The following is a 23,990-nucleotide window of genomic DNA, read 5'->3' on the forward strand; positions in this document are numbered from 1 at the left end:
ATCCGTCTGATACTGACTTGCTGTTGATGCATGAGCTTAAACCCATTCAGTGTCTCCCCTCGCCTTGCTGTGGGAAGCAGTGATGATTTTGGACTTTGTGACGGTCACTTTAATCTCTAATGAAGGCTCGTCCCTGGCTCTGCTCAGCCCTCTGATAGCAGAGCAGTCATAAACAGGCCTGTCAGGGGGATTGCAGCGCTAGCAGTGTAAATGGCAAAGAAAACCCCAGGGACCAAGCCATGCTTGCATTATGGTCTTATTCAGATATAGTGTAGCTGGGAAAAGACAGACTTTCATATGACAAAATTCCCCTGCTTTGCCTCAGCTTACTGTGTGACTGAATCACAGTATACCTTTGGACCCACTTTCCATTTGAAAACTAAACATTACCCACATTAGTGTGAGTATATGAGTTGCATTCAGGTAGTCGACATGTCTTTGACGATGCTTGAATGAAAACTAAAATACCATCAGGCTTATTCCAGCTGCAAATAAACACTCGGCTTTTGAGATTGACAAATTGACCATAAAATTTGTGTTTCTAAATTCAGTCGTGCCGTGTTATAGCATATGCTTCTTTTAGTTTTACAACATTACCATACAAATGAAGACAATTTCATGTTTATCATCGTGTGCAAGATGTAAATGTGTGCTCAAACGATTCTGTGAAACTGATTACTGGTTGCTCTGTGTTCTGACACATCCTGTGCTCATGCAGCATGTGCGACAGCTGGTTAGTAATTAGAATAATCTTCTCCCTGGTAGTGATTTAGCTTTCGTGACTGCAGCTTACCTCAAATTGAAAATAAATTTATAGATAAATGCGTTTGCTGTTCCAACAAATTATACCGCTGTAACTCAAAGGAGCCAAGTTGTTTATTTTGGTAGTAAAAGAGCAATCAGAGAAAACAAACAAAGCGCTTTATGAGAGCTGTCAGATTAATAATGATGCTACCCAGCGGTGATGATACAAACGATTATTTTTCACCACACTCTACCCCACATCATCATGGTAATTATAGATACTATATCATTATTATATCAAGTATTCATTACAGATTATCAAGATAATTGAGGCTTGCTCCAGGATTGCCAAGTTGACTATGCAGCCATTAAACTGGGAATTACTGTTGATGAGCGAAACACACACATTTCATTATCCACAGCAAACCAGTACTGAGTCCGTGCACTGCGTTACGCGAGCCTCAATATGTGTGCTCGTACACGGTGGCTACACATGAACGGTTGACAGTGTTAAGATGAGGCTATACATGTGATACATTGTTTTTCTCCCAGCTTCTGTTCTGGTGTATCTGGGCAAATCCCATGGTGATGAGGCGTAGAATCTGTCATGGAGAAGGCATAAGCCTTTCATATGCATAGTGGAGATAAGAGGCAGCCATTTTATCAGGCGAGCTGTCGCTCCAACATGCTCGCGTGTTACGTGTCCCCGGGAGCGCCTCCAGAAACATGTCCCTTTAATGACACGGCCCGTGCTCGCCAAGAGGACGCCCAGTTTGTTCCGAGCACTAACCTGACAATTATGCCAATTACACAAGGCAGCAGTGTTGACAAACACACCGGGAGAATTGCTTCAGTTGATTGGTAGCTGTGTTCCCAAGTTCCCTGCTGTGACTTCTTCTGTAATTTAACTAGCATGGAGGAGAATTGCAATGGGTTTTCGAGAAAATTCCCCAAGCCTTGTGTTCTTTTGTAACGCGGTGATGTTTGTGCCAAATGAACAGGCAGAGAAATAAATCTTGTGCATCAAGGAGGCAAAGGGGGAGAGATCTTTTTTCCTGCTCGGCACCCGTGTTTGTGGTTTGTTTCGATTCATAAAGAGTGTTATGTTTCCTGTAGGGCCAGAGCGGCATGTAGAAAGTTGTTGTGGTGGATCATATTACCTCTGAGGATTAGATCCCAAATACTGACCCGGCACCATTAGTGGCTGCTTGTGTAACTAAGAGCACTGCTGTTGGCACCTGAGTATGAAACTTAGCTTTCAATGTAGTAAGACAGGAAACACTGCCAGTGTGGAAGCATACACAGTACACTTGCTACAGCATGATGTGCGAGCGCTTGGTTAGAATACATAAAAGCTATTTCAGCAGGTTTTTGAGCAAGAGCAGCATTGTACCGCATCAGCCTATTTGCAAAAAATCTGTGTTGATAAGCATGAATATTTTGCAGGGGGGAAAAAAAACATGACCCCCCCCCATTCCCCTTTTTTTTTTATTTAGGTGCACATTTACTTATTGATCTCCTCCAAGCGCAGCACTTTCTTTGCATTCCCGTCTACAATAACGAGGTCCTTTATGATCACGTGAATTGAATCGCAAATAATGCGCTTTTCAGGCCAGATACAACATTTGTGGCCAAGTATTTTCTTGAGGTGAGCTACATTGTCTACATGGTAGCGGTTTTTAGTCGTGATGGGCTTGAAAAACCTTGCAGGGAGATTTTAAGGCAAGAGCAAATTCAGCTTATTGTTCCACAAAGGAGGCCGTTTCGTAACAGTTTACTTGAGCTTTAGTCTAACCACATAGGCACGCGGCGGACGGAAGCTTGTGCCATGACTGAGGTTCATATCTTGAGCCACCCTGAAGCTGAAGTCAGACGTGGTCAGTACGAAGTGTCACTGCAGACGTTTTTCTAAGAGCCCAGCGATACGCAGAAAAGCAGGCACATCCAGCTGCCTGCACTCGTATGGTCAAATAGAAGTGAACAAAGTTCAGTTCCCACATGTCCCCTTCACTTCTCTTACATAATGCGCTGTTAAGCTGGAGTTAGCGGACATTAGAGGTCAGCTGGTTATTGGGACAGTGGAATTATTTACTGTAGAGGAATAGAGATGGCTGTGTGAGGCAAATCATTGTTTTTTGGGTTGTTTGTGTTTTTTACATAGTTTGTGGTGGGTTTAAACGCGTCACTGAAAAAGCGGGCACATTCAATGCAACGCCTCCGAAAGTGACTGACGTGCCTTCTTTTATTGTATGTTACTGCGCATAAGCCCACACGTCCTCGAGGACATATTTCCTGTTGCATTATCATGTTAGTGCAGCGTAACAAGTGCCGCTTGTTAGAAATGTCAAAAGTCCCTTAACAGTGAAAGTGCTGTGATTTACACCCATGTTTGACGAGGCTAGGAATCCATTAGTGTCCATCTAAATTATATCAGCCAAGCCACTGACACCAGTGTGCAGTCAGCTGCCAGTTCATTGATTAAGAACAGTTTCCAGTGGTCTTACGTAACTGGCCCTTTCACTCAGTTCAGCGGCGCTGGCCTTCTCCTTGTGGCGGTACAAAATGAAATAAAAGCTGTGAATATTAAGCCTCACGTGCTTTCTCGTAACTCTAGAGGTGTTAGGTGAAGCGTGTGATGGTACACGATTTAATGTGGCACGCTGCACAAAGGGCAGCATTACTCGGGTTTGTAATAATACTTCCTATTGTGCTGTCAGTAACCACAAAACACTTTCTGAACTTTATGAGATGTTCTTCTAGCCACCATAATTTTTTGACAGCCCGTGTGAAAACTGTATTTAGATTGCTGTTGGAAGTCTCCATCTTAATTCAGTCAACTCTCTTCTGTTTTTTTTCGGGTTTTGATAAAAGAAGAAGCAATGTCAATCAGGTGAACTAATGGGAATGCGCATTTTGTAATTCCCTCAAAGGGAATGGTAGATTGAAAAGAGTTTGCAACCTTTTAACACACTTGCACACACTAGCACTGACAGTCAAGCTCCATTATCTGACAGCTGGAGAGGTTAAAAATAACTGTGCTTGCAGCAAATTAGACGTATCATTTGGCTTCTAAGTGAGAGATGAATCTTTGTGTGGATGCTCCTGCCATGCCGTGACACAGGGGCAATATATCAGGCTGTGTTTGCCTGTCTTTCTCATAAACTCCAAATGGAATTGTAAACAGATGAAGCAATTTTACACCAAATGTATTCTCTCTGAGTCGCTCCTATGCTACAGTGAGAAGCCCAGCTACCACAGATATATACAATACTGCCCCATGTGCTCTCAAGCCAAAGTAGATAAATCATAATTTGGCCGCCTGCAGGATTATTGCTATCGCTCAAAGCCAATCCTTGAAGTGTTTTATGTGTTACTTTTTTATCTGATGATAAATCTGGTGTTATTGCATATATGTGGGGAGGACTTTGAAAGATCTCACTAGCTATTATTTTTGCTGCTCGCACATGAAGCCATATTTGCACATGATTTACAGTAGTATTAGGCATATGTACACTTAAAGAAACACTAGTCAAGTTTTCAATATCATCCAAAAGCCCCGTGCCCAATTGTTAATGCACTTATTGTGCAATGTAAGAAGGTGGAGCGTTAGTTGCCTTTTAAGATGTTAAAAGACATGTAGCGGAGGTATCCGTGTTTCACTGGGGTAAGTAAAGAGATTTCCATGGGAGGCTTAGGTGACAGCCGAGGTATTCGTTTCCTCTAAAGACCCAACAACATCATTGTTAATTCATTGCTATTTAATGACTTGCTAGAGAAGGTGCAGGAAGGATGATCTTTGTCTCTGAACACAATCTCTTGTATTCCCTTGCTTAAGACCCGTGCGCTAAATTTGTCACCGACTGCGTAAAACTGCATTCACCCCGAGTTTTAAGTTCGGGTTCTGCGTGTTTGCTGAGCGCAGTGTGGTCCTGACTGAGTCTACTTGACATGATTTATTTCATCCTGCTTAACTGGCAGGTATTGATGAGATAGAGGGATAAATACAGTAGAGTGATGGAATTAAAGCCCACCCTATTGTTCCCATGCTGTGCATCACTGACACATGAGACTCATGTCTCTCATTAAAGAAAGTAAATGCTTCAGGCATTCTCCCTGCAAAAGCATCGGGTTTGCATGCGCGTCTGTGTGCACACTTGTGTGTGCTTGTGTGTGTGTGTGTGTATGTGTGGGAAGCTATCTCAGTTATTTTCACTCCGTATAATCTCCCCCTTCTTGCACAATGGATTTAGCTTAGCCTTGAAGAGGGTGAGAGCACAAATTGCGGCTGACTCTAAACAGCATTCACTGTGTTGACTGGACATGTGATTACATTAAACAACAGGCAAGACTATTGATTATTTCATTAACTTTAAAGTATTGCCCGTGAAAAGGACAACACAGCCATTCTTCTTGTAGCCTTTCTCTGATACTGAAGCATCTTTGTGTTGCACCGCTGGGCAATCCCCGTTGTTTCCTATATGATGCTTCTAAGCCACTAAAGGAATCCAATCTTAACTATGCAAAAGAGAGAAGGAGAGAGGAAGATGGAGAGGGGGAGAGAGAGAGCTTTTTCCACTTTACGTGTTCAGCAGGCACTTGGCTGTGCATCTAAATTTTGGGAAGCTGGTGTTAACTCTATATTTGGATTCCACTGGAGTGGATTAAGGATTCTTTACTGCAAACCCACGGGATTCTCAGAGACATAAAAAGAGGAGACTGTATGCATCCGTGCTATACAAATAATTGCAGGTTTCAAATAGTGTAATTTCAAGCACCAGCTATATGGAAGAGTGTGGGCTTTGATGTACAAATCCACAATTCACGGGGGATTAGCACCCCAAAGGTTAGCAGTTGCTAATTACAGGAGATTGGTTATACATATCTAACAAGGCAAGAAGACAGCCTTAATAAATGTGAGGATTCATCAGGAACAAGGATAAGCGGCCGTGATAAGCGGACATGTATCCGAATCGCTGTGGATTGATACACCGTAATGCCCTTGTTCATACAGTGGAATAAAAGAAGCAGTTGTCTCTTCTGTTGTCTCTGCAAACAGTGCACCTTGCGCGATATGAGATTTTCAGGATGCATTTGTGAATGCAGATTTGTGCAATCATATAAATTAACCTCTCAGATATTCTTCCTGTGTCTCTTACTGCAGCACTTTCTTTTTTTTTTTTACTGTATTTCGCTTGCAGCATTCAGTGCTGCATTACCATAATCCTTCCACAAACCACCACTGGCTAAACGAATCTATTATTTTTGCCTGGAGCCAAAAAGATGCAACCAAATGCAATGCATTGAGGGAAATGAAACTTGCGATAAGATGCACATTTTCTCTATAATAGCCTGTCTACAATGAATTTTCTGCCCAGAGTTGAAAGTGTCAGTGTACTTGACCTTTTAATAATATGTACGTTGTAAGCTAAAAGGGTGGAAACCAAGCCAAAGGACGAAAAAGAACAAAACAAAACAGGAATTGAAAAAATCATAATTCAATTCTGCACACAGCATTTATCCTGGCTCTGACTTACTGGCCATATGGGGTGTTGATTCCCCCTGACTGACAACAGCAGACCTGAGCAGTGTGGCCTTCTGTTTTCATATGGCCCTAAATTAAACATGTCCGAGCTAAGGCAGGCACTTGCTCTGCCGCAGGAAATGCTTTTTCATCTCCTAATGAATGTGCCTGAGGGGATCCCACAGGGGGCTCCACTTCACCCCTCATTAGGCGGGGTGCTGCCTCTGCCTTCATGTTTAGGAGCAACCTCCTGGAGTGGGACCTCCCACTTCATCTGAACGTCCCACGCTCTCTTGCCCCTGGACTAGTGGACTGCACTGCTCCTCCCAACTTCTCTTTTACAGCCTCTCGCTCTCCCCGTCTCCACTACTTCCTCCTCATCATAAAGCAGCTCATCTTAGCGTCACAGACCTGGAATGACAGGAATGAGAGGATGGACCATGCTCCTAATGTCATTTTAATGGCCCTTTTTGGTCTGTTGGGGTTGTGATTTATTTCTGTACACACACACTTCTAATGTCCTCCTAAATATCTGCTAGATTGCTTTTTTTTTTTTAAAACAAGAAGTCATAAATGCAAGTATTTTGCAAGTCCTGATGAGGGTGACAAGCTAATCAAAAGTCTTCGAGAACCTCCACTTTCCTCCTATCATGTTGCCTTCATTATGGCCTCAGACAGACGGGGTTGTTATGTCAGGCGCTGAGGGCCAGACATGCTGTGCAGTGGCCTTGATTAGCAACAAGAAGTAAGAAGTGGAGAGCTTAAGAACTGTGGAGGACCCTTTATTACGCTCTAGCATAGACGCATCCTCCCAGTGCAGCGTTGCGTACCCCCGTCATGTAGAAAATATTGACAGCTTCCTGTCGCTAATGAAGCAACAAAGCACAGACGATTCCTGGCTGTTTTGAGGCAGCAGGAAGGGAAGAGGGATATACAGGTTGTCAGCTGACTCTGAGAGCCTTTGCATGGCAGCAGAACAGGCTGAAGAGCCGACTGTTATTCCAGGGCTTTGGGGACGCGTTTATGCAATCATTAATCTTGGCACTTGTTTATTTGCCTGGGATTAGAGCACCAAAGCACCAGCAGTCAGGGAAGCTGGTTCACCAAAAGGTAGCAAAGAGCGCTCAGGCCTTCCATTGTAAGCAAAGTGTGCAAGGAGGGAAGCATGCTTTGCGCATGGCTGCTTAATCCTGCCATGTTAAACAAAACCAGGCCAGTGTTTGTAGGACTATGAAAACAGCAGTGCGGGGGGGAAATGTGCCTCACACGCTGTAAGCAGTCTATGAACTCTGTGTGGCAGTAGGTACTCCTTGTGCACCCCTGTCGTCTAGGAATGCCTTTCATACGGTCTGTTACATCTAGAGGAAAGGAGGATGACGGTGAAATTGCTCAGCAGCTCCTCCACCGTCAGCGCAGAGATTATCGCAGATTTTATTTTTATATTCTGCAAAAATGACTGAAAACCCCTTTTTTTGGGAGAAATGTAAGCTTTTCAAAAACGGAATTAATTCACTTGATTGTGAGCTCAGTGGCAATGTATTTTCAAAAATGTATATTTAGAGGGTTTAAGGGAAGAAGTATAGTCTAACTGTGGGGCTCAGATGCACAGGAATTATAAGAAGATATCACTACTATATATATATATATATATATATAAACGGAATATACACCTAATTTCCTACAAGCCTGTCAGATACTGTGTAACTTGACGCTCGCTTGCATTCATGATTACCACTAAAGTGACACAGCAGTGTGCTCACACTTAAGCAGAACCCTTAAAATTCATTGCCTCAGTCTGCTTATCATGGCCAACAATGCAAATATATTTTGGATTGTTGCAATGTCAATGCAATCATTTTGTGCATTTAGTAGCAGTGGGAATGCATAATGAATGAAGGAAGTGCTCATAGACACTAATGCTCAAGTGTATTGTATATAGATTAGATCATGGCTGTATTTCACTTTCATCTACACCTAGAAAAGGCCAAAATAATCTTTGAAGGCCATGTAGCCACAATGTTTGTGTGTGTTTGTGTGTGTGGGTGCACTGGTATAAAATAGAGCAAAGCAAATGTGGTCCAAGAGAAAAGCAGAAAAAGGGGGGAGGGGGGGAGTGAGCCCAGCGAAGCAGGCACTTTGAGAAAGCTCTTCTTCTCGGGCCCCATGACACCGGTGATCTGTAGAAAGGTTGGGTGCCTCTAGTTTCAGCTCTATCAAGCTCTGGATCTTTGAGCAGCAGGATTCAGTATCCCAGCTAATGTAACAAGGCTCATTTGTCTCAATCACACGTCCCTGGAAGTATCGGCTGGCCATTGATGTCATTCATCTTCCCTGTCCTTGCCTGCTCTTTTTCAGCTGATGAAAACCAAAGACCTTCAAGCAGAATGGCAGAGGTAGTGCTCATCAGCCCTGCTGCGAAAGTTGTTGAGTAACGGAGATGCCACGCGGAGCATTCGTTGTTTAAACTAATAGACTAGAATAGCTTTCAAAGACAAACAGCCCTACACATGTTTTGGCAACATGATTTTTTAATTTTGGGATTTACTTTGACATTTCTTTAGCACGTTGTCACAAGACGGCGAAAGCATGTGCTTTTATCTTGGTTCGTTTCAACAGCGTTCGTCTTTGTCCGCCGCTGGAGTCGATAAAGAGCACCAGCAGCTGACAAATGTGGCAGTCACAACAAATGTTATTAAAAGGATATTTTAAATTCAGGTTGTGGGTAGTGGGATAAAAAAAAAATCTTGGTATTGTAATATTATCTGCCGTTTAATTTGGTCTTGCACGGCATAATAAAATAGTAAAAATTTGACTTTATTTTTAAAGGGTGACTTGCAGCGTGGATTCTCTTGAGATTTTATTCTATGTTATTTAATTTTTGAAGAGATATTGTATTATAACACTGCTGTGCTGTGTTCCTGCCCAGAGGTTGCTTCAGCTGATGTCAGCTCCAGTGGAAATACTGACTCGAGCCATATCTGGAGGCTTATGCCGAGCTTCTCCATTCGATGGAGCAAATCAAGATCGTGATTACTATCTGGCTCGTGCAGCCAGTCCGCGTTGTCTGGAAACATGTTTTCCTAAGCAGACCACAGAGGGACAATTACTGTCAGCTGAACTATTCAGCCTGCTCTGCATGTGTGTTCTGGCTGTGTGCCTCTGACCCACTGACCCTGAGCAGCAGCATGAGATGGGACCTCCAGCTTCCCTCCTCTTTTCCCCTTTACATCTTTGCTTCACCCCCAATGTTTAATGAACTGAAGTGAGCAAATTTTTTTTTTTAAATGTCGAAAAACGCACGTGTGAGTGTATGTTTTGATTTCTTTGTGTGAAACAGCAGAATGATTCGATTCAGAACGCCCAGAAGAATCCTGGTTGTCTTACAGAAACGCATACTAATACAGCAATTATAGGAGGAAGGAAGTTGTGGTGTGTCGCAGTGTGGCAGCAGCAAATTCCCCTGGTGCACTGGAACAAGACTCTTTGTTGTTATGTAAAGGTTTCCGCGTGTAATTGCAGTGGATATTTTTGAAAGATTCATTATTTATATATTCCTGAGTTTTTTTCTGGAAGAGCCTACTCGGCTGCCATCGCTGCAGGGACTTTTGGGACTGAGAGGTGCTTAACTAAGGCACTGTACCACAGTCGAGCCTTTAACTATTGCCCCTTTAGTTGAAGTGGTCAGAATGCAGGCTCCAAACATCACATGATCCTCAACCAAATCATTCAACCAGCAGCTCTTGCACCAGTCCATCAGTTGGCCCTGTGTGATTTGAGCCTCAGTGATTTTGACTTTTGATGCATCCCAATGACTTGCTGCAGAACGTGTGAGTAGAGCATAAAATGCACATTTACTCGAGTTTTATTTTTTATATACGTCATAATAACCAAGGATGGATGACATGCGATCTTAATGAACTAAATACTTTGCAACTTTGTGATGCATTTTTTTGTGGCTCAATATATAAGTGAGTTCTTTTGTACCGGTTGTGTTTTGTCATTAAAGCAAACAGCGCGAGCCTTTCTCCGAGACACACATGTATGCTCATGTGCACACGCTTGCGCGCACGCAAGGGGCGTGCCCTCTGGTCCCCAGCACCGAGGCACAACTTCACTTGTCACTACAGTTGCAGACGAAATGGGAATATGTGGGGGGAAGATGGATAGAGGGGGTAAAGAGTGATGGGGTGTGGGGGGGAGATTTGAGCTCAGGTGGGAAAGACAAGGGAGGGGAAAAGAGCGCCGCACACATGCTACCCTTCATGGTGCTCGTCTGCTCAGTAAACCCAGGCTTTTGTTGTTTCCCCTAGAGTGCAGGAAAGCAGACTCCCAGTCAGGAAGCTCCTCAATCTTTGTCACAACAACACATAAATTAGTGCCCAAATTACTGTTACGCCGGTGGAGAAAGAGACATGGAGAGAGATGTCTTGTGCTGTGGTTTGGGAATACGTCTTCCCCTCTCTCCTGCTCCCCCTTCATAGAGGGTGTCAGAATGCACTTCAATAAAACAGTCAAGTAAATACAGGCAGATACATGAAGAGAGAAGCACTGCTGTGTTGTACAGGCATCTGGAGTTGGGCAGTGTTAAATATTAATAGGCCTCACACACACACACACACACACAAACAAACACAGAGATGTATGCTTGAGTTCATCCAAAAAGCAGCCCAGGGCAATGGTCCAGACCTGAGCTTTGCTAAAGTCACTGCACTTCTATGAAGGAATAATAGGGAAGGGCTTAAAGAGCCCCCTCTTTTTTTCTTTTTTTGAAACTGGAATAGGTCTTCAGATATAGCTGGTCTCTAGTGAAGTGGGATCACAGCTTAGGCAGCTAAATGATTGGGGGGAATTAGCAAAACTCAGCATAAAGACATCAAAATGTGTCAATTATGTCCTTCCTCACGCTAATCCCTTTGGTCCAAATATTTTTGATGACTTGTGTATATTTATAGGTTGAATAGAAGCTGTTTCACAGTGATGATATAGAGTTTAGGTCTGCAGGTTTGTGGGTTGTTTTTGTGTATGCGTGTGTGCTGCTGACCAGTAAATGCCATTAGAACAGCACTATGGTAATATGCCAACTGCCTCCGATCCCTAAACAAATAACACATTTATACTATTCTGCCTGTGTTCCGTGCCATGACTGTCCTTTGCCGCTGACATTCAAATAACCTTTCTTCTGCTGCATAAATGGGAATAAAAAAGTATTGTGTTGTGTGACTTCACATGACAGCCGAGCCCTGGCAGATAAAAAGAGGCAGAATTCTGATTCCATCTCTTGTTAGGCTGTCGTCGCTCTACAGCTCGATCTGACTGTTACGGGAATCTGTTCAGAGAAGACTCTGTTTATCAACCGACAGCTGATCTCCATTTCCAAATGGGAAGTTCATGTAAGGAAAATAAATAGACGCATAATGATGGAGGAACATTGCTTAGTGCGCATTTGCCAGACAGTTCAGTGCCTCTGGTGTTTGCGTGTTGACCGCGTTTGAAGGCTCTGTAAGAAAATGTGCTTTGTATAACTGTCTTGGGAGCCGATATCCCCATAAGCTTTTGTTTTGATTTGTTGCTAAATATTTTAGAAAGATAATATATTAGCACAGTTTGTTATGTGTGGGAGAGAATTTGCTAATCTGCTCATAATGCTGTGCCCTGTCCAGTTCCTTACATAATCTCTGACATGAGCCCGCTGGCTTGCGTCACTCTGTCATTGACAGCTGTCAGCACAACACGGCTGTCACACATAGAGAAGCCAATGTTTGGGGGTTTTTTTGTTGGGTTTTTTTCCCCAGAGTGGTGTACATTGTAAATGAGCCCCCCAAAAAAACAAAAAGAAATATTTTATTCCCGTACGGAGCAGCGTAGAAGCTTTGGTTTCAAACCTAATTTATTCTACACATCTATCACATGAAGGCTATGGGAAAATGATTTAATGGTCCAATCGAGTAATGGGTTAAGCTCTCAGCATTATGATGGTGGCCCGGGCATGGGTCTGTAATGTAAGGGATAATCTTAATCCGTCAACGTTATGTCAGTAGTCCAAGGGTTCAGTGGGAACAGCCAGGAGATTTTGACTAGTAGTGATTTTCCATGTTGGCACAAGCCTGTAGGATTTTCAGTTGCTCTATGGGTTGTTGTTTTTTTTATCTGCATGCTACGGTGAATAATATGGAGAGAAAAAAACGAGGAATTACCTGAATTAATGGTTTGTTTACATCTGACAGGAATACAGTCTATATCTGATACTAGGGCTGTTCGATATAACGATATATATCGGATGACGATATAAAAACGTGTGATTTATATCGTTGTCAGGACGATAAATGTCTTATATCGGGATATGAGATTTTGGTCATATTGCGCAGCCCTATCTGATACCATGAGCAGGTCCTCTCAGTGCACACTTACTTGTTCTTTTCATCAGCAGTCATTTTATTCTTCACCTTGATAGAATCTTGCGCATCATTCCTTACATCTTTAATTTAAATTTGCATCACGCAGGCGAATGTGTTTTTATCTGCTAATAGCTGCTTACTCAGTGGTTAGGCAGCGAGTAAGCAGCCTCGGTAAACTGTTAGCGTGGACTTTGTAAATTGTTATGAGCGGTCAGAGTTGAATGATCGTTTCCTGGTCCTTGTTAATGTGTGCTGAAGTTTTAATAAAGGGGCTGATGATCTCAGGGCTGTGAAGAAGACAGTGAAGGGCACCGAGTGAGCATACGGAGGCCTCACTGCCCCATTGTACATGTGCTCTGAGTGACACGTCATCCTCTCAAAAGGCCTGCCAGTGTTGTGAATCAGTGTCCTTGAACTGCTCAGACACAGACAGACAAAGAACAAGCTTTAACATTCTGTTTCACTGTCTGCTCTCTTTGCCATGCCTATCACCCAAGCCCACCCGCACCTCGCTGCAAATGCTGTATACAGTCCTGAGACGCTGTACGACCCTCATGGTCTTATCCGTGATAAGATTGTGTTGTGGTGTGATTCAAACGTAATCTTGGCATCTCAGCAGGTGTCTCTGAAGTGTCCTGCGTGCAGAGGCCATCTCACAGTGCTGTGAGGAGCAGCAGGCTGCTGGGATGGACTTTAGCATGACTGCCTGTCTAACTGTGCCTGGCTTTGATGTCGTAAACAGAGCAGGCAAGGCTGGCTGACAGGGAAGTGGCAGGCAGAGAGGCAGGCAGGCAGGCAGGCGCAGTGAATGGGATCAGTGGCACTGCACTGGTCAAGCTCAAGCGAGCCAGCAGTTGCCTGTTTCACACCAAGAGGCAGTTAACACCGCAGCTCATGTCAATAGATATTGACTGCCAGATTGGGAGTGCTTATAAGTGTAGGTCTTTCTGTTTGATTGGGTCCCCTCTGTGAATTCAGTTCAAATCATCCTCAGTTGTCTGAAGTGTGGCTTAGGGGCCTCATGACCAGTCACTCAAAGGGGCAAATATTGACTGATGATTTAGGTGACTTCATGGTGTATTTGATCTCCGTTGTGCCATTGCTCATTTCTTCTCCTTGACCCCTTTCTTTATGAAAGCAGCTCAGCCTAGCGTGGAAATAACTATATGTTCGAAGTGATGTCTTTTCTCCTACAAGAAGCTATGGAGCCTGTCTCAGCTGGTCCAGAGACAAACCCTTTTTATTGTTGAGTGCACTGAACATCTAGGGGCTTGTGCAGCGGTGGAGGGAGAAGAGTGTTAGCTAGTGAGACTGTGTGCACTCAGGGCCTTCATGCTGCAGATAGGGCTATGTGAGGCATGCTTGTGTGAATGTATGCCCTGCCTAGCCTGGCACCCCTGTGTCTATACTCCCACTGCTTTCACCTGATGTGGCACAGCCTCTGTCAGGCCTGAGTGAGCGCCCAGCCAGCTCCGCTTCTTCAGGAGAGATGAAGGCATCTCACAGCTATGCTGTGGGGGTGGGGGAAGCTAGCAGCAGCCTAAGCCTGAAGCTATCAGAGGCTGGAGCTCAGAGCCAAAAGCCTGTGGGCTGGATAGGGTGGGTGGAAGCTTGGCTTAACTTGGCAAGACAACCATAGCTACAGCCCTGCACTGCCACCCAATGGCTGGGGCCTGCTGCTACAACCTTTAGTTCGTCATAACCGCAGCTAGTCATAATTACAGCACGCTTCAGTTGTTGTGAGTGCATGTCAGAACAAATTATGTAAGTAATGAGGCTGAAAATGCTAAAGGAGTCGAAACACACTGCACTGCTAATGCTCATGCGGGGAGAACACAAAAACAAACAATAGAGTGCACTCATACAGAGATAGACCTAAATGAAATAACAAGTAACTGTGCACAGTAAGGAGAAGATTAATTATGAATTAACCCTCTCAGTTAGGTTGTCAAAGCCCGCCTCCTGCCTGGATTTCACTCTAATCCGGGCCGATGAGGTGCAGTGCCCTCTATTGTATGTGAGAATCGCAAATCACAGGAGGTGTTGTCTGGAGGAGAATTAATTGTGCATGTTCCACCACTCCCTTTTGTTCATTTTGCTAAAATGTAGGCTAATTCCAAGTAAACATGGCTGGTCTTGTTGACTCCAGCAGTGCGAGGAGAACAGACAGATTCCTGAATGAATAGAGTGTGGCTCCCGGGTTAGTGGATTAGAGTCTGTGTGTTAAGGGCCTCTCCCGGGCATGCCTCCGGGACAAGGACATTATCCACATGACACATTATAGGCTCGTAGGCAGCTGATTAAAATGGGCAGGGATCTCTGGATTGAACCCCACAAAAGTACTTTTGATGTGATCAAACTAGTTTAAAGAGGCTGGTTGTTAAGGTGTTGAAGGGGATATTTAAAGCTCCTTGTCTTTAGAAGAGACCTGAGGCATTGTAGTAGACAGTTAGGCCTTGTTAGAGGGGTGAGGCTGATGTAATACTTTGACACTGTGAACGTGCCACTATATTTTAAAATATTATAATTTCTATTTCATCCCTGCAAGACAAATCATAATATTCCTCCACTAATTGGTATAGACTTGTGCTGCAACAACTCATTGCACCGTGATTGGCTGGCTCCAGGTTGGTTAGTTAAAAAAAAAAAATCCCAAAAACCATTAGATTGTGAGAAAATATCCTGCGGTGATCTTTCCTCGATTTAGATCAGATAGTGGCGTTTGTCTGGCGCTGTAGTGCACTGTTGGGATGGCGGGACTGAGATGCTAGAGATGTGGAGGAGGGCTTTGAGATAGAGATCTCTGGAGTGGGGTGGGGGTGGAGGTGGAGAGGGATGGTAGCATCAGTGGCTGCAGTGATAAAGCTGAAAGCAGTGGGACGAGCTGGGAGTTCTGTGTCTCTGATGTCTGTGTGTTCTGTCTGTTCTGCTGTGTTGCCCTGTGGTCGGCTCCTGAGGAGAAGGCCAACGATGGATGAGGCCTGTCCCCTCGTTGCTTTTGTCCTCTTAAGGCGGGTGAATCACAGGCCTGTCAACAGCACAACACCACAGCCACAACCCTTTTTCTGTAGCGTATACAGAGGTGCACATGCAGTCACTGCCACAGCTCCCTGCAGCACAGCGGGCATGTTATGATTCTTTGTGGCCACGGTGGATTTACTCCTGGGTTTTTTATGGTTCTGAAATATATACGAGGCTTCATGAAGTCAAGTTTTCCAGCGAGGAAAACATCTCCTCGTGTGGCTAAATGAGTCATTGTCGTAATACAAGGCCAATATTAGTGCTCCTGTAGTACATTAAGGATTATGGGTAACTTTTCTTCTAGAGGTTGTGTTTAGGATCCAAAATGACACTCTGTTTACATTGCTGCTTGTAAGGAGTTAAAATGGCCTCCTTGCTTACACACAGACACACACACAGACACACATTACAAATCGGTAAATATTCAGCTAATGCTCTGTGGAAGTGAAGATTCAAAAGCCATCGGATGAGATGTTTTTAGAAGCACGGTGCTCTTTCATGTACCGACATGGATCCATGGTGAGGGTGTTGTACGGTGACTTGTGACAGCAACGTTTTTATTTATTTTTTTCTTCTTCTTTCGTTTCCTTTTCTTCTCCGCAGCTCAAATCGAAATAATTCCCTGCAAGATCTGTGGAGACAAATCATCAGGCATCCATTACGGCGTGATAACATGTGAAGGCTGTAAGGTAAGCATCAAGAGACCGAACCCGTTTGTGCCAAGGGAGGTAGTGTGCCTGCGTGCACGCAAAGGGACAGAAGAGCTCAAAGAGGAAAGACTGGGAACGCCGGGGAAGTGCCGAAAGTTGCTTGCGAGGAAAAAATACACTTGAAAATGTTGCTGAAGTTTTGCGACGATTTGGAGAGGGACTGCAAAGCAAAGACACGCGGAGTGTGATCATTAAAGTGGTCAAGCACCGCAGAGGACATCACAGAAAACCACAATTAGTAGGACAAAGTCATTCCTCTGCCTTGCTTTGCCTTTCCCTCCCAGGGACGTGTCTTTTGCTGTTTTTGCTTTTGCTGCAGCCTGCTCTTCTTGAAATAAAATGATCAAAAGCACAGTGCTTTGAATTATAGCAGATTGTTGGCTGTTTGCTACAGTGTGTTGCTTCTATTGAAGCCACCTTTTGTACTGTTTCAAATGCACCAACCATTCACAGTGAGAGGAATTTTGTGCTTAGAGTGTATTCTTGTCCCCATGCTTGTCACCAGGCACATCATTAGCATTCCTCAGCCAGCCTGCACCTTTGCTGTTTGCTCCTGGTTATATATGTGCACGTGTGTGTGTGCGTGTGTGTGTGTGTGAAGGAGAGAGAGGCAGACAAGAGAGGGACAGAGAGAGAGTTTCCTTTCCTGCACTCTTCTCCCTCACATAGGAGCTTGCAGGGACAAAACACTAAAGAATAAACTGCTGAAATCTATCTTTAATGACTGCTAATTAGTCCAGGCAGAGAGGCCTTTAATGATATGTGCGAGTACAAAAGTTTGGACCATAAATCATAGCATTATTAAAGAGTGCTGCTTGTCACTGGCAGTTTTAGTCGGTTTCCATAATGGCTTCTATTATAAAGCAACTTGGCAGCTGTCAGCTGTTTTCTTGTAATTAAACAGCCAATGAGCAGCTAATTAAGACATATGTGTATGGAGCAGTAGAGTGGGGCATGTTAATGATGTGCTGGAATCAATTCATTAAGTCAAAGGATGAGGAATCCGGTCGGTGTGCATTCACAATCCTTTAACACCGCGCATGCCAGTGCTGCGTTAATCAACACTAATAACCATCCACTGTTATCATTCCTACCCAAACACAACACCCTCATGCTGTACTCATGGATGAAATGCAGCACTCCTAAGATACTACAGTAGAAAATATAGTCACGGTAGTATTGTTATGTATCAATTTCATATTAATAATTTAAAAAAAACACCACTTGGAAACAGTCACGGTCAATGAGTAATATGTTAAGCACAGTGGTAAACAGATCCCTTTTTACAGAGCACCTTTTAACCTTACTGGTTCTATAAAGCATTTTACAGTGTTTGTTATTCACGCACACACATCTGAAGCAACTTGGAGTTCAGTGACTTTCGCGAGGAAGCTTCAGCATATCGAGGACGTTAGCGATTGAACCCATATGATTAGCAGACAAACCTCTCTACAACCTGAGCTACGGCTATGCTATTGACATGGGGCATGAATTGATCCTTCGAGATGAAAACACGACTTCACTCACACAAGTTTTTCCAGTAACCCGAGCTGTTTCCTTGTCCGTCCTCTGTTTAATGCAGGGCTTTTTCAGGAGGAGTCAGCAGAGCAATGCAGCTTACTCCTGTCCCCGTCAGAAGAACTGCTTGATCGACCGCACAAGCCGCAACCGCTGCCAGCACTGCCGGCTGCAGAAGTGCCTGGCAGTGGGCATGTCACGAGATGGTAAGTCCTCTATGGAAGAGGAGAAGCAAGTGGGTGGATTTAGCAGGGTGGCATGGTGAGTGGTGAGATGTGAAGAGCCCTGGTTCAGGCTCCTGTGTGGGCAAACGTGTGCTCCGCTAAACCGCCTTTGGATCGATGCTTCAGGGAAACTGTTGGACACTGACCTCCCCGTAAAGGGAGCAAAAAGAGCTTCCTTGTGGCAGTGAAAATATCAAACTTACTGAGAAGCAGCTCCAATTTACATTATCAAGTCAGTCTATATCTTTTAGCAGCTGTGTATTTGAATCTCGCTGGAGAGACAAAGAAAATCTGTAGGAATGAGATGAGATAATGTCGTTATTCTCAAAGGGGTACAACAGACATTTCCAAAGGAATTCTTGGCACGAGAGCATGTTAAGCTGTCAGTCTGTGTTCATTCTCTGCCAGTAGTAGGTGAGCACTATGTCTGTGGGCCTAATTTGTTGCTGTGATAGAAACTAGGTTTGATGAAATACAAGGTTGTTAGAGGTTGTCATTAGTCCTGCTGCAGCTGAGATGCAGTAATGGGATCACACAGGTGGGGGTGTGTGCAGAGGGGCTCCTGCTGTGCCAGGCTGGTCCAAACTAGACTGGGCTTAAGAGATTCTATCAGAACAGAGCAGAGCCATGCCATTTTTCTGTAAATGGCACAGAGGGATGTGCACAGACAAGTGAAAACTTGAACGGAGTACAAGCGAAGAGACTGGTACAACTTCATAGACACACATGCACACTTATTAAATTAACACAGAAGTGCATTAGCACCGTGTGCGCAGCTATCCAGTATACATTATTACATGCACGTATGAAGACACACTCATGTATAAACACACACTCTGGACAGTAGAAGGTGACTCTTACCTTCACTGAACACACCAGAGCCCATCTGCCCAAACTCTTCTCTGCTGTTCCACTCACTTTCCACTGTGCATACACACACACATACACACACTGTGACCGGCTGACTTATTGCCAGGCCCCCAGAACACCGGCCAAGAAGTCTCATTCACAGAACCAATGTTTAGTCTGGAAACCTTAAGGTGGGAGGCAGACACTTGGGCTGTTTGATTGTCTGATAAGCTTTTCTGGTTCCTTTCCACCTTTACCTCTGCAATTGTGAAGCTGTTCATAATAATCTCTAAATCAATATAATTAATGCTGATCCCCCCCTAGATAAAAATATGTTGTAAATTAATGGGAATAACCCGTGGCTAAAATATATGGTGTGCTGCTTTCTGATAGTAAAGCACAGTTTATAGATGAAGGGTAATTAAATTGCCTAAGACTTTAATTTCTTCCCAAAAAATTCCCAAACGTGTGAGAAAACTCAGTCTGTGCAATTCCACTGTATTTCCTAGAGACAAGTGTCAGTATACTTAAAGATGAGGCAAAAGAGAATGCCATATAATTTAAAATCTTTTACTAGGTTTGAAAAAATAATCGTATTGAGTGTTTTCTCCTAGATGGACTGCTTTGGGGAAGTGTTGAAATGAATGCAAGTTTTCGTCAGCTTGAGTGTAGGCAAGCTTTTGCCTGACACAGCATGCATATGGTGAAACCGAGAGCACAGGGGAGGGGAGAAAGTGGCTCGACTGTAAATTACAGCAAATCAAAACAGTACAAATCAGATCAAAACTGGTAGATAACTAACAATATATTTATTTATTTCATTATTTAATTGGTTACTTTAATGTAAGGCATTTGGGGGAGAGTGCTTTGATAAAACACTGATTCTCAAAAGACAGTGATAATCTATGTACGCCCAACCCGCTAGTAAAACTAGTAGTGGTTCACAATCACTTGACTGTGAATACAATAAGTAAATTAAACTTAGTACATTTATTTTACTTGATGCAAAGATCCTTCATAGAAAGTGCCACCAATTCTGAGTGTTTTGTTAGTCTCACACTTCTCTTGTCCTGCTAATTACAGCAGTGAAGTTTGGTCGGATGTCAAAGAAGCAGCGAGACAGCCTATACGCTGAGGTCCAGAAGCACCGGCTGCAGCAGCAGCAACGTGACCACCAACAACAGCCTGGGGAGGCGGAGCCACTCACACCTAGCTACGGCCTCTCTGCCAGTGGCCTCACGGAGCTTCACGATGACCTCAGCGGCTACATGGATGGTCATACTCCTGATGGCAGCAAACCAGACTCGGCTGTCAGCAGCTTCTACCTGGACATTCAGCCATCTCCTGACCAGTCAGGCCTGGACATCAACGGCATCAAGCCGGAGCCCATCTGCGACTTTGCCCCAGGCTCTGGCTTCTTCCCCTACTGCTCCTTCACCAATGGAGAAACCTCCCCCACCGTGTCCATGGCTGAACTAGGTAAGGAGCAGCAGCGAGAGAGAGGGAGAGGCAAAAGGCAAAAGGAGACAGCAAAATGAAGGAGAGGGGGGGAACAACTCAACCGTGGGGCAAACGACACAAAGGTTGCTTAAAATAGCAGGAGGTTGGAGACTCATCTCCAACACTCATTAAAAGAGCCTCTTTTTTGTAATTAGTTTCCATTAATTAGGGCCAATCAGGATCCAGCAGGGCAGGCGTCTGGGGAAATCATTTTTTTAGGCTCCCCTGTGCCTAGGAACTCCTTTTAACAGATGTGTTTTCAAAACCATTTAAATTCTTATACTCAATATTTCTCTCAGAGAAAATGTGACCTTTGTTTCAGTGAGTAACGTGGCACCCCTCCTCCTTTCCATGCATTTGTGTCATAACTAGATTGGCTTTCCCTCAACCTTAAGCTATGAGCTTCCTGCAGGCAGTAAAAGGAAATGTCAACAAGCCTTTTCCCAGTCAAAAAAAGCCCACGCGTATCCGCCTCTCCTCCTTCATGAAGGCTCAGTAAATAAATCTTCTTTTCCTGTGGCATATTTCATCAGTGAGGTCTTCACTTTCACATAGCCTTGTGAGAAACATTCGAATCTCAACTGTGATCTTCCGGGTTTGTGACTGTGCTTGTGTTTCAGAACACCTGGCCCAGAACATTTCTAAGTCACACATGGAGACATGTCAGTATCTGAGAGAGGAGCTGCAGCAGATGACCTGGCAGGCTTTCCTGCAAGAGGAGGTGGAGAGCTACCAGAACAAGGTATCTTTACCACTGCTGTGCCTTTCTGGGTCTCCACAGCAGTTACAGTAATCAGAATCATTGTTTTAAAGTAGATAACCCATTCACTGTCCTATCTGTTCTTAGCCCCGGGAAGTCATGTGGCAGCTGTGCGCTATCAAAATAACAGAGGCCATTCAGTATGTGGTGGAGTTTGCCAAGCGCATCGACGGCTTCATGGAGCTGTGTCAGAACGATCAGATAGTGCTGCTGAAAGCAGGTATGACAGCTTGTCAACATGGCCTGTTGCCGTCAAACTCACCCACCACTACCAGCCCCTCCACCCCTCTCCTCTGGCATTGTCACAAGGGCGTAGCTGACCTGACTGCACAAAGCCCTCTTCTTCACAGGCACAGACAGTGTCACAGAGAGGAGACCCCACCCCGCCTGCTTTCCCTCACCGTCTCTGTCTCTCCCCGTTTGGCTCCGTTCATTACATACATAACAAAGGCAGACACAGCATTAGATAAGTCATGTGTTCCCAAGCTCAGATAATACCTATCATGCCTGCCGCCATTTCTCTCTCCTTTTCTCAAGCACCAGCGATGTCTGTTTAAACTTCTCTTAAGAGGATGCACTCACAGAATTGTGTATATATAACCCTGCTATGGCTCTTTGCACACAGTCACCTATATTTATAGACAAATACAGACACACATCTACCTCATATCCAGCAAACAAACAGCTCTCCTGGGTCCTTCCCTGGGTGTTTCTTTACATTAGCACAGCCCATACGAGTAACGAAATACAGTGCGAGATCCCTTGTCAGACATGACATTTTAAAACAGTAGCATCTCCCTTGGAGGCAATAATGGCTTCAGTTACATTTTCTTGATCCTCTTATCCACTCCCACAGAGTGGTGCAAATTATACAACACAATAAACACCTATCTATCTAAATAAAGGTTGAATGAATAAGCACTGTCACCAATGAATGGAGTACAATTTTTTATCAGGCATGTCATTATGGAAGAATAGCCTTCTGTCGATGATGTTTTCATCTGCAGAGGCTTTTTTTTCTTCACTCTGACAGCAGGCTTCTTTATTTCAAAGTGGTTGTGTTAGTCATATTGTAGAAGATTAGCACAAAGCTAAATCATGTGTTTTGCATGGCTGACTGATGTGTAACTGTTGGGATAAAGGAAAAAAACAGAAATAACAAAGCTCAGATTCAGCATCTTATTCCTGTCTGTCTCCACAGGCTCTCTGGAAGTTGTGTTTGTCAGAATGTGCCGTGCCTTTGACACGCAAAACAACACAGTGTATTTTGATGGAAAATATGCTGGACCTGATGTGTTCAAGTCATTAGGTAAGTGGAGTGGGTTTAGGCACGTGTGTGTGCGCGTGTGCACTCATGCATTTGAATGACTGTGCATGTGTGTATTTTTGTGCTGCTGTGTTTGTGTGAGTGTGTTTAGTTGTTTTTTTTTTGTTTTTTTTACAGTGTATTACTCCTTTCTTTGTTGTAACAGCCAAAATTAGAGTCTGCTGTTCTGTTCTGCACAATGCTGAACGCCTCGAAGCAAACACTCATCCCTTCCTCACCTGGCATTGCTGTCTTTTCAGCAGTTATTTATGGTTAGAACAGAGATCTTAGTGAGGCTCTGCTGCATATGGCTCCTGTAACTGTGGAATAAATAAAGCCAGACGGAGTGTCTTTAGGGAGAGTGCTATCAAAACTATCATTGATAGCCTGACATAAAACATCTCAGGCGAAAGCAAATAGAATTTGTGTCAGACTGCCATATTACTGCTAAGATGTCCCACCGTGGATTTTTCCAGCTACCTTTTGACAAAAAAAAAATGTAAATGCATCCCATAGTGGCTGAAAAAGTGGAGAATTCTGTTTCTCATTGTGAGTTTGCATTCACTATCACTGTGTTTGTATACGAGTGAGCATGTGTGTGTACTATACCAGTGTCCTATGAATTCTGTGCCGAGAGGTCCACAGTGGGGGAGGCAGAGTGATGGGCTTCCCGAGCTGCCGTGGCATCCGCCTGTCTCTCTCTATCTCCGATAATTGATTTAACTAAAAGCCTCAATAGTGACCTCATTTTGGCTTGCATAACGCCACCCAACTGCCAAAAGTGACTCGTCTGGGAGGCAAAACTCAGTAAAAGCATTGCCTGTTCTGCTTAAGACGCTCCCATGTGCTGTCAGCACGCCGCTCTTTTTCATTTCTCCCCCTTTCCTCTCCCCTCCCCGTGTGCCTCTCTCCCAATAAAGATCAAGAGTGAATGTTGTTCTTTGGTCTTCCATATCCTAAGCCCCCTCTCTCTGTCCTTTGCTGCGGCAGGCTGTGACGACTTGATCAGCTCCGTCTTCGAGTTTGGGAAAAACTTGTGTTCTATGCACCTGTCTGAGGATGAGATCGCCCTGTTCTCCGCCTTTGTGTTGATGTCTGCTGGTAGGTGTCATTCACGGTGCAAAGAGAGGGGGAAAAAAAGGCAAACATACGTTCACCACAATAATGAACACACTGTTGCAGTCCTATTTTTTTCTGATAATTAAAATCTTGCATTTCAAGAATTGTGTTTGGCTTTGAAGAGCCCCACATGTGTTTTACAGCCACATAAAGATGTGACTATTTTCCTTCCAGACCGGTCCTGGCTGCAGGAGAAGGTGAAGGTGGAAAAACTCCAGCAGAAGATCCAACTGGCCCTCCAGCACGTCCTGCAGAAGAACCACAGAGAGGACGGTATACTTACAAAGGTACAGTGCATACAGAACACACTTCATCCGTTATCC

At 44.1% G+C, this 23,990-nt stretch overlaps 1 protein-coding gene across 2 annotated transcripts in view; it reads left to right on the top strand.

Moving 5' to 3' along the window:
* The window catches only part of roraa (RAR-related orphan receptor A, paralog a), a 186,555-nt gene that overhangs the window by 155,171 nt on the left and 7,394 nt on the right, over positions 1 to 23,990 (top strand). For both annotated transcript variants that reach the window (XM_005928734.3, XM_005928735.3), the window contains 8 exons: positions 16,285 to 16,370; positions 17,974 to 18,115; positions 20,066 to 20,461; positions 21,103 to 21,224; positions 21,330 to 21,462; positions 22,444 to 22,551; positions 23,539 to 23,649; positions 23,842 to 23,954. In XM_005928734.3, the coding sequence (XP_005928796.1) occupies positions 16,285 to 16,370; positions 17,974 to 18,115; positions 20,066 to 20,461; positions 21,103 to 21,224; positions 21,330 to 21,462; positions 22,444 to 22,551; positions 23,539 to 23,649; positions 23,842 to 23,954 (1,211 nt within the window). The remainder of the gene's footprint in view (positions 1 to 16,284; positions 16,371 to 17,973; positions 18,116 to 20,065; positions 20,462 to 21,102; positions 21,225 to 21,329; positions 21,463 to 22,443; positions 22,552 to 23,538; positions 23,650 to 23,841; positions 23,955 to 23,990) is intronic.

This window comes from Haplochromis burtoni, unplaced genomic scaffold (assembly GCF_018398535.1).
Source record: "Haplochromis burtoni strain Fernald_Lab_line unplaced genomic scaffold, NCSU_Asbu1 Contig_114, whole genome shotgun sequence".
NCBI classification, from domain to species: Eukaryota; Metazoa; Chordata; class Actinopteri; order Cichliformes; family Cichlidae; genus Haplochromis; species Haplochromis burtoni.